The 11,275-nt window shown below is 36.0% G+C and overlaps 1 protein-coding gene across 2 annotated transcripts; it reads right to left on the bottom strand.

The window, feature by feature from the left end:
• Window positions 1-773: 773 nt before the first annotated feature.
• LOC131942716 (transmembrane protein 62-like) lies at window positions 774-9,430 on the bottom strand. 2 transcript variants are annotated; one of them, XM_059302635.1, is made up of 14 exons: window positions 9,153-9,430; window positions 8,635-8,746; window positions 8,302-8,439; window positions 7,920-7,965; window positions 7,263-7,428; window positions 6,603-6,727; window positions 6,036-6,158; window positions 5,292-5,447; window positions 4,788-4,953; window positions 4,103-4,213; window positions 3,398-3,491; window positions 2,933-3,046; window positions 2,005-2,123; window positions 774-1,118 (listed from the first exon to the last, which is right to left on the bottom strand). In XM_059302635.1, the coding sequence occupies exons 1-14, from the start codon at window positions 9,327-9,329 to the stop codon at window positions 825-827; spliced, it is 1,941 nt and encodes a 646-aa protein (XP_059158618.1). In that variant the 5' UTR covers window positions 9,330-9,430; the 3' UTR covers window positions 774-824. The 2 variants fall into 2 exon arrangements, with proteins under 2 accessions (XP_059158618.1, XP_059158619.1); XM_059302636.1 differs by lacking the exon at window positions 9,153-9,430 and having other exon boundaries at window positions 7,920-7,937; window positions 8,635-8,713.
• Between the last annotated feature and the right edge of the window lie 1,845 nt (window positions 9,431-11,275).

Below are 11,275 nucleotides of genomic sequence, written 5' to 3'. Positions count from 1 at the left end.
GGTTCACAGATCGAAATCCCTACATAATGTTATAAAAGCCACAAAATATGTTGATATTGTTTTGAAAAAAAAAAAATTATTTATTAATAATTATTATTTATAATTATTTATTCCTTTATTTATTAAGTTCCAGCAATATAATTACTGAAATAAATTGCTTACACTGGAGCAGATTATAACATCATTTTAAAAAGACGAGCTTGCTAAAGATAAATAATGCTTCAAGTGCATTGCTTTTTCCATAATATAAATCTCCAATTTATCAAATTATAAATTCATCAAGCATACAAAATTTTGCATTCTTGTAAATCCAAAATATGCATTCAAGCATGTCAATTAGTGATTCTACATTGATGATGTCTACAAAAACAGGGTTTGACCACCAAACCCCTCTGCCCAGCGTGGTTGAACCCTCCAAATGCCCCTATTGTGGGCATACGTACTAAACATACTACATATATTCATTAAGAAGTAGAGCTTATAAAGGGATAATGAGGTCAGTACTATTCCCAATAGCATTCATTTTCCCTTCCGTGATTCAAAGCGGGTGGACTTAGGGTATGCACACTACCATCCGACCACACTATATCACATAATAAATAGAACCATTCTCTTAAAAACTCTTCCAGGACTCATGCATCCTCTCAAGTCAACTTGAGCCAAACCAACCCTCCCATAGCTTGTGTCATTCATGAACAGATAATCCCTTGCACATTCAATCATCTTCAATATGTATTCACAAATCCTAACAAACCATTCACAGCTATTTAAATAAACAAGCATCTCCCACCGACACATTCAAGCACGCCTAATTAGAGCGAACGTTAAGCCGGTTCATTAACTGCAAGAATTTTCCTCAAGTCAGTCCTGTAGGCCAGCCAGACAGCAGCAGGCAGCAGTAGGACATTCCCTGTCCTCAGGGGCCCGTACAAGAGGGCCTCCACACCATACGCGGAGGGGAACTCTGTCAGCGCCAGCTTGGTCGTGATGACCAGCAGGACAACGGCCGGCGCCAGGATGCTCATGTGCTTCAGGATGGTCAGTCTCTTGCCGTGCTTGCGCTGTAGGTCCAGCTGGTGACCCAGGATCAAGGTCAAGGGGAGGTTGAAGGACAGGAACTGGTGACACAAATTAGATTTTGGTGAATAGGGTACAGTGTCCTACAGTGTTTTCTTTAGTTCAACGGAGTTCACCATGTTCAGCAAAAAATATTTCTGAGAGCAATCAGCTTTAACAAATATCTAACATGTGCATGATAAAAAAGCAAGCAGTATGTTGGACATACCAACAGACACTATTAGTAATACTATTATGGTCCGCGTGGTCGAATCAGTAAAGCTCGTGGTTGCTAAACCAAAAAGTCTCGAGTTTGAACCCTCGGGCAGATGAGGTTCGTTATCTGGGGACAGTCACTCTTCTAGGAGAGACAACTCCAAAATCAAACAACTGCTGCCTTGTAGTTTGTTCTTGGTTTCACAAAGGCTATGGAAGCAAATCCAAAAAGAACAGCAGGCTGAAATCAGAGTCAATGGCCTTAATGGCGCATAACCAGTTGACACGTATACTTAATTGTGTTTTAGGGGATCCCTTCCAACACTAAAATTTAGAACGAAGGGACACAATACAGACTCAATCCTGAGATCAGAACTCGAGACTTTCAGGTAGGCAGTCGTAAGCTCTATCAATTAACCATGCTGTACCTACCACTTAATATAATGTATCATAATTTGACCAGTACTTTACAAAACTTTCACTATAACCAAAGCTTTATTTATTTTAAAATATATCATGCTTTACTATTACAGCTAATGGAAAATGTATTTGTATTCTATTAATGTATATTTAAGAATCCGATTCCCTCATACACATACACAATGTTTTAAATTAATTCTAATTTAACTGTCAAATGATATTGATGTAGTGTCAGGCATATATGAGCACAAGATAAGTAATACATTGTTTTACTATGAGCACACAATAAAGTAATACACTGTTTTAACTTACCTGGAAAATGCCGTAAAAGAAGGTTAAACCCCCTGGGATGAATGAGCCGTTGATCAAGATACCCCAAACAAAGACCACGCCCAGCTGGTCAGTCAAGAGGTGGCCGATGAACCATGGACCTGTCAAATAGATTTTAGAGATTTTCTGTACAAAAAAATATATGTTTGCAGATTTTTTATACAGGGAATGTGCAACAGACTTGTCTAAGTTCTAAAGATGACTTATTCATATGATGAACCCTTAAGTGAAAATTTTTGTCTGTTATTCAGTAATCAGCAGCTTATGCAGTTATCATTATATTGAACACCCAGAGAGTCATAAATTATGACCATTTATACGCTCCCCCCACCATCTCCTGATATTTTCAAAAGATAAGTGTATAAATGTTTAGAATTAACCAATGTCTAGGCTAGACTCATGCAGCTCAATTCTAAACCAGAAGAATAGACAACTTTTTTTTTAACTGTACCACAGCATATGCTTTTTGTTACATTTCAAAATTTATATTCTACTACACTAAATTCAGACTGTTTTTATAGAGAATATAAATTTTTTTTTAAAAACTATTCCAATCCCTATTTCCAGGCTTCAATTTTATGTTCCTAAACTTTTATTCTATCAAACCTTCTGATAATCAGCATGTAGCAACATGGATCAGTTGGCTAAAATTAACTTATGTCAGACAGAAGAAGTATTCATCTTACCAAATGTCAAGTACAAGAAGTATTCTACTCACCAAATGTCAAGTACAAGAAGTATTCAACTCACCAAATGTCAAGTACAAGAAGTATTCAACTCACCAAATGTCAAGTACAAGAAGTATTCAACTCACCAAATGTCAAGTACAAGAAGTATTCAACTCACCAAATGTCAAGTACAAGAAGTATTCAACTCACCAAATGTCAAGTTCAAGAAGTATTCAACTCACCAAATGTCAAGTACAGGACAGATCCAACAAGGATGTAGTATGCCACATTGGTGCGTGCAGCTAGCCAGATTTTCATCAGAAAAGAATTAACAACTGGGCCCAATAGCATAACATCTGGTTTGATAGGAAAAAAACCTATGCTTAAATTCACAATAAATAACGATATGACATATTAGAAAAAATGTTTTTTTTTTTCTGATATTTTTATTAACGTAAAATGTCACACAGTACATTAAGGTATCATTTTTTGTACTTATATTCTACTCAATTACAAAGTTTTACTGATTTAATTTAAAACAAAAAAGAATTGTTCATTGACAGTAAATATACATATATATTCCCAACACTCCAAAACCTACTGCACCAGTTCATTATTTAAAGGTAAATGGGGAAACCATCAACAACTCGTTTATATAAATGTTACGTATTCAGCTATGGTTCAACACATAAGTCACACCAACTCACCACGTAGATAATAAAGTCGAATGCACATACACTGGCGGAATGATGTGAGAATAAAGACATAGAAGAACACCAGTAAGCCAAATACCAGCTTACCCTGGAATGAAAAATATATATGTTGTCATATACCAGGTCTACTAAAAACTAGAGTTAAGTTTTATGATACGGTCATGTTAGAAATGGCCAAACCACTAAGTAAGTATAAATAAATCAGTAAAGTCTTCTTGATTACATACGGGAATGTGAATTCACTTAGTTAAGACATATACAGTATGTTGCTTTGTATGAAATATATTTTTAAAATGAACTTAAATAAAATAACCTTTACAATTAAAAATCTTACAAAAGATTTTTTGTCAAAGGAGAAAGGTAGTGTATTAACTATTTGTAAGTAACACAATCCTTAATTGGTAGTTGATTGAGCATGTTCATGTTAGTAGAAATAGTTAACATAACAGTGAGTAAATGCACAACAGAAAGTTGATGTTGAACAAAGCAGTGTGTGAATGCATATCAGTGAGTAATGTTTAACCTACCAGTAGGTGTTTAACCTACCAGTGAGTAGATGTTTAACCTACCAGTGAGTAGATGTTTAACCTACCAGTGAGTAGATGTTTAACCTACCAGTAAATGTTTAACCTACCAGTGAGTAGATGTTTAACCTATCAGTGAGTAGATGTTTAACCTACCAGTAAATGTTTAACCTACCAGTGAGTAGATGTTTAACATGAGCAGAGCCCTGGACACAATGCCAAACTTTTTCTCAGCAATCTCCAGAGTAAAATGCTGTTTGATGGTTTTGTTTCTGCCCATTTCATCCTGGCAGAAGTGGCATCAATATGAGGGTCAATCAAATGGGGATGGGGCAGTAGCGTAGCGAGGGGGGGGGGGCGGGGGGGGGGGGTAGATGACATATGTCCCCGGGCGCTAACCTTAGGGGGCGCCAAAATGGGTTGGAAAAATAAATTGAAAGGTTGAGGGGGTTGCAAATCGAAATCTTGAGGGGGGAGGGGGTGCAAATCGAAAAGTTTGTCCCCGGGCGCCGGGAAGGGTTGCTACGCCTCTGGATGGGGGACAATCCCACACCGCCCACCCAGCAATGTGGTACTTTTAGATTTAACCCTTATCAATTTGACCTAACTATAGCTAACCCCTGCCTAAGCAAACCTAGGACAACAAAACATAACCCTTAGTACATAGTATGAAGTAAGTGGGGCTAACCCTTATTAAAACAACTGGCACACCTATAAACCTAACAATAAGATCTAGGACTAGCCTGTACAAAAACAACATGCATAAATCTAACTCTCACCACAACATTTGAACTAATCCTAATTCTTACCACAACAATATTACATAACTAATCCTAACCCTAGCTAACTCTAACACTTACTTGAACAAAAACTTGGATGGTGTGCTGACCGTAAACAAACAACTGGGGGGTCCAGCTCAGCGTATACAAGGGATACCCACGCCACACTTGATAAGCTTCTCCTACTATGCGGTTGTCTAATTTGACTGTTATCATCTTGATGGGGGCACTGCTAAAGGCCACAATTCTAGAAACAAAATTAAAGCATAATATAAATTAGCATAATAAAAATTTTGTGCTGAAACAAAAAATTGGGTGTATGATTTTTTGTAAAAAAATATAGCCCCAGTTACAATATTCTGAGTATGAAACTATGGTAGCGACTATCAAATTAGTATATAAGACTCTTGCATCATTTTCCCTCATTTCGTGCCCAAGACACATAGGACAGATGGTTGAAGTAGAGTTTATCTGTTTCAATGACCCCGGCAAACAGGGCGACAGTGAGGTCTACACTATGCCCAGCCACCTTTGTTTCCCTAATGTGAGTCAGGTACCCATCATGGTAAAATTATTTTTATTTACCTTATATGTGAGGATGTTGCAATCAAATCAATGGGCTCTAGTGTTGGAGAGATGAACTGCTTATCCTTGGGGTTTGTTATGACTACCAGGGGCCAATCTCCTAGCTTGGCGTCAGTAAAAGTTAGGATGTCATGATCCATGACAAGAACTCGGAACCTGTAATGTCAGTTTTTTTTGTGTGTAAAGAATGGTTTACCAAATAAAATTACAGACAATAAAAAATAAGCAGCGCTGGGTGTCAATGTTAAAAATGTTGTTCAGGTGAGTTATTGAGTAACATAATGAGAGGTTAATCAATAAAAGAAATAAATTTGCTAAATCTTAGAGCTAGGTTTAAGAGAATATTCTCGAGTAAAATATCTTTAGCTTTCTCCATGATTTTACAAAACCAATAATTTCTCAGAGATAAATGTGGAACATTAATTATAAATCCCTAAATAAACTAATGCATACACAAGTTGTCTAGGTGAAAAGAGGATTTTTGTTTTCCTAATTTTAAGTGTGTGAATACTCTGATAAATAATTTAATACAAACACAGTTCAAGCAATCAAAACTTGTAGTGAAAAAAAAATAAATTTTAAATCTCAGGGCTTCATCAGAACAAACAATAATCATCCACATAAAAGTATATAATGAAAAAAATATTACTTATCCTACAGATTACATACTTTAACATACACAAATTATTTTTGGCTAGATATTTAAAAAAACCTGGTACTAAAATAAAATAAACCAAAACCTACATTCTGTTTTCTTTCCAGTCTCCCAACTCCAGTTCCAGCTGTCCTGTTTTATGCTTGGCAAACATGTTTGGTACATAGCCAAACATTGTGTGCAGATGGCCGCAGAGATAGGCTATTCCATTACTGAAAGATATGCAGAGGCTGGTCAAACATTGTTGATAGGAGTGAAAAAAGTTTTCAAGAGTGGGTAGTGTTACAATCTAAGGAATTTAGTAAATGTATGATCTAAAGCTGTATGTTCAAATCCTGGATTTAAAACCACTTGTATGTAGGCTATATGCCCCTAGGTTTTGTGAACTTAGTGCTTGAACTATAGGACTAGAAAATCCCAGGGTTCTGGTTATACCTGCAAGTACAGGCGGCTGGGGCATAGTGCTGACCACACAATCCGTTCATGTATAGTGGTAAAAGAAAAAGATTAACTCCCATGTGGACGTTTAGGTCCATAAGGGGACATTATTTTTATGAAACTTCAGATAATAATTATAATTAGAACATATTACTTATAAAACTAAAATAAAATTAAAAAAAAAACTATAAAAATAGCTAGTTTTGGTAGAAACTAACCCCATAATTTGTCTTAATATAGGAGGATCATGAACGATTAAAGATGTTGGGAAGTGACCAAACCAAATTGTTTGGTTGCTGTGTTTTGTTAGTGCTGACAATTTTTTCAAGTGTTGAATCTGAGCCTAAAGTCAAGTTGTGACAAAAGGGAAAAAATAAATAAAGAATTTTTAAACTGACCAGCTAATTCATTTTAATTAAATACAAATTAATCATTTTTTTTTACTTTCTTGTTTAACATCAGAGAGTGAAAAAAATTCCATTTTTAAGTTTAACTCAAATGCAAACAGATGTTTCAAATTTTCAGAGAGATTGATGCTCAACTGTAGCACATAAATTCAAGATAAGAAATTTGTCTTTCACGTAATGTTTATACCACTTTTGTGGCTTTTGCAAATTAGTAATATGTTATTCCAATATGCAAATCTTCATTACAATAAAAATTTAACATAGCTGTTGTCAAGACAAAACAAACTGGTGTTATGCCGCAAAAAATAAAGTATCAGTTTGCTAGGTCTTTATCTCTTAGAAGTTAAACAAGAAAGTACCGGGGAAATAAAACATTTTTATTAGAAAAAAAAATTGATATTTTTACATTATTAACTATGCAAGCAATTTTCCACAAACAATCCAGCCACAACGTAACAGTACAAAACTAACCTCATTAAGGTAGCCAAAAAAGTTGAAAGGCCTGTGTAGCCCAGGTTTACTGCAGGCATCAATCCCTATAAAAGAATACACCCCGTAGGGCAACTCAAGCTGGTGAACATAAGCACCATCCAGCTCTGTTGGATTCTGGGAGCCTGTCTTTCTGACTGAATGGGATCTGGTTTTTAAAAAAAAAACATCAATGAGTGACGATAACAGCAAAAAATTCAATAGAAACAGTTGTAAGAAAAAAGAAAAGTAATGGTGACAGAAAAACTCTACAAAAATAACATACTATTATTAACTCTTATATACAAAGTGCTAAACATTCAAACGAATTATAGGTAGTGCTTTTTAAAACAAAAATGGTTTGGATAGATATCAGGCCGAAACACATAACTATAGTAGCACAACATCATGCAGACAAGAAGGACTAGAGGTTATGTTATGATAAGTTTGTAGCTGGGCTTTGTTCTAGAAACAGCCTCCATGTTCACAGAAACAGTCAACTCTACTATATCTGCTTTGTGGACTCTTACACATGGAGAAAATGGCTCACCAGAAAACTGAAACTGTCCAATAACATCGACAACCAAAAAAACAATCATTTAATGTTTGCAGCTTAAAAGAGAGATAGAAACCAGAAAGTAAATGAGGTACAATACTGACCTGAAATAATTGTTCTTGCTGTCAAAATGTGAAACATCAAAAGAATCTAAAAGTGATGGTTAATTAAGTAATTATAAAATAATTAGCAAAGCATGACAGATTAAAACTTTATTATTTAAAGTGAATGCTTAAGATGCTCTAGCTTTTGTACCTTGTTCCTAAATTTCAAAATGTGCACATAAAAAATCAGAAATTTGTTCAAACTTTTAATTTTGAAATTTTTTATGTATAACAATTTTTTAAATAAATTCCAACCGTCGCTGTTTTACACAGTGGAATTATCTAAACAAGAATACGTTGACTGACTATCAATATTTGCAGAAAATATTCAAGGTAATAGCCATGAAGAATAAAGATATAATGACAAGATAAATTAGATTACCATGATTTCCTCGTAGATCCAGCCATTTTGCCTGGCTTAGTGTGCTACAACGTTTCATAATATTCTCATACATAATCCATTCATCTTCTATTTGTTGGGACTCAATACCATCTTGTACTTTAGCATCAGTCAGATCACCTGAAATAGCAAATTTGACACTTTTAATTCACGTTTACACCAAATATCTTGATTTAATTTTTTAAAAATGTGTTTGATTTGGAAGGGAAATTTCTTTATATGGGGCCTACTAAATATATAGTACATATGTATTCATCTGATCAGTGAAGCAACATATAGGCCTAATTAATAACTTTAAAAGACTATAATCATTACCAGTGATAAGGACAAGTTTTGGATTGATGACAGGGATATATTCATCACAAAATTTCTGTAGGTCAGGACCACGTGCTGAATCTTTATACTTGCTGATGTGGATATCTGAAAGCTAAAAAATAAAGATGATCAGGCCTAGGCCTATAAAACAAGCCTAGACATTAAAATTTAAAAAGAATGTACTTCAATGTAGGGTTATACATATCAAAGTGGTATGTAATTAATTAGTTACTAATTAGTAGGCCCTAGATCTAGGGTAGGCTAATTTTTATATTTTATTGTATACAGTTGAGTTGTAGTTACTAGATCTAGATCTAGTCACTACTACTGTCACATCATGACTATGACATGGACCTGCATTTAGAATTTATTTATTATTTAGGCCTAGTATTTAGTATTTAGATTTCGAATCTAGATCTAGATCAATATTACATACAACATACATAGTAGATTCTAGAAAACATCTATATTGGCATGATATTATTATTGCATTACGGTACAATTAGACCTAGATCTACCTGTACTATCCAAAACATGTTCCTCATTTCACCACTTATCGGGCTCCTTCGAATCTGCGCTTTAGTCGGACTGTTCACTGCATTTTCGTCTGAAGAAGCATCCAGCGATGAAAGAATCGTTGAAATGGCAATAGCTGCAACGATTCCCAACATAAGGCAAATAACTATGGCATACATAGATCTAGATTTTTCTTCTTTTCACTGCTTGGAAATAATCTACACCGCGCACATTAATAAATAAAAGTAATAAAGAACCGATGCAGCTTTGGCCTAGTCAACTTTCCTAATATAAATGTGTAACTACAAAATGATGCAAAACACTGACTATAAAACTATTTTTTTCACTTTGAGAGTGATACTAAGGGAGACAATTTAAAATGGCTCGGAATCTTTGTTTTGTAGCTAAGGCTGACTGAAAATATTTTTTAAAAATTCGTTGGCAGATATTTTGTATGCTATGCCAAATATTACACATTTTTACCGTAAAAACAATGCTGTGTCTTGTTGTATTAACAACTTATTGCAAGTCTAGTTCAAAGCATAATAATTACCGAAAGGAGATGGTGGAGTGGCATTAAAAGTTGAGAAATGATCTGGCACGATTTTAGTAGATGACAAATTATTTGTGTGACACTGACATACTCATAGAGTCATAGAGAGTCTAGATCTAGGTCCATTTTAGCATTTACTCATTCATGGTACGGTGCAGAATAATCTTTCAAAGAATAACCTTTCAAAACATATTATCTGCACAGTGCCGGATTTAGAATCTATTATTTAGCAAATATCAATATAAACAGATAGTGATAGCCCCAGTAAAGTCTTTACTGGGGCTATCACTATCTGAACAGAGGAGTTGTAACCAAGCGGGATCCGAACCTACGGCGCCTGCTCCCACCCACTCTATACATATTAACAAAAAAAACTATAGTCCTAGCTTAGTGGGGGCCCCCAAATTTTCTTTCCCTAAAGAGAAATAGTTATGTAGGTCTATGCTTACATCCAGGGGCGTAGCGAGGGGGGGGGGGGCGGATGGTGCGGACCGCACCGGGTGACACCATTTAGGGGGGTGACACCAAGGCAAAAAATAGCAAAATACATAGAGAAAAACTCGAGGGGGGGGGGTGCAAATCGAAAGTTTGAGGGGGGGGGGGGTGCAAATCGAAAACTTGAGGGGGGTGCAAATCAAAAGTTTGAGGGGGGGGGGGGGTGCAAATCGAAAATTTGAAAGTTTGTCCCTGGGAAGGGCCTCTATGCCTCTGGGGGGGGGGCGGGTGCAACCATTAAGTGCCGCACCGGGTGACACCCGACCTCGCTACGCCACTGCTTACATCTACTGCTCAAGTATATGTCCCAATGAAAACTCTGTAGACCAAGGGTCGGCAACCTGCGGCTCCCTTGATGTCAATATGCGACTCTCCAGTTCCTTAATAATTTTATTATTTTATTTTCAAAACTCAAAAAATGTTATATTGTAAAAAGAAAAGCAACTTTAAAAAAAATAAAAAAAATGAGAATAGGTGGAGTGTAGAGCGTATATGGAGAGCTGACAACCGCCTGCATTAGGCCCAGCCCCACAACTATGCTGTGGCCAGCCCCGTGGCAATTGTTCCCTGCTTTCCACTACCGAAGTGCACATACAAATGTCAGTGGCTCTTTAAAAACTGTGACATTTTGTAGATTGTGACTTTTGGCTCTTCCGTCTCAAAAGGTTGCCGACCTATGTAGACCATAGAACAGCTTTGATTTAATACTCGGGCCTTATGGTGGGGCCTATATCTCAAATAGTTTAGGGCCCTATCAATTTTACTCCGGTATCTTCCTCACTCTCCCTCTTTCTATGTCTAGCATAAGTGTGAACGTATCAATTTAAAACTCTATTTCATCGCTCACTCCCCCTGCCATAAAAGGACGTCACTCTTTAGCCGACACCCACCCCCTCGGGGTTAGTTTCATTTTCATAAGGGGACATAACCAGGCTGGGTTAGTTTTGTCAGTAATATAATTGAATTATCCCCCTTGCAACGATCATTTTACTTTTACTAAAGAAATGAAGTTCACGTTATTTTTTAAAATATATTTTTGCAGTGCATTTAAAAGCTAATAATTATTATTAATACGAG

This window comes from Physella acuta, unplaced genomic scaffold (genome assembly GCF_028476545.2).
Source record: "Physella acuta isolate Inbredline_101_S28 unplaced genomic scaffold, ASM2847654v3 ptg000421l, whole genome shotgun sequence".
In the NCBI taxonomy this organism is placed as follows: Eukaryota; Metazoa; Mollusca; class Gastropoda; family Physidae; genus Physella; species Physella acuta.
This window is presented reverse-complemented; position numbering and strand designations above follow the sequence as displayed.

Excerpts from the sequence above, each read along its gene's own strand:
- LOC131942716 (XM_059302635.1), bottom strand. The coding sequence starts at position 9,329 with ATGTATGCCATAGTTATTTGCCTTATGTTGGGAATCGTTGCAGCTATT. Across the intron at positions 7,966-8,301 it reads GGATCTACGAGGAAATCATG|ATTCTTTTGATGTTTCACAT; the intron begins GTAATCTAATTT and ends CATCACTTTTAG. Across the intron at positions 4,214-4,787 it reads CCATCCAAGTTTTTGTTCAA|GATGAAATGGGCAGAAACAA; the intron begins GTAAGTGTTAGA and ends CACTTCTGCCAG.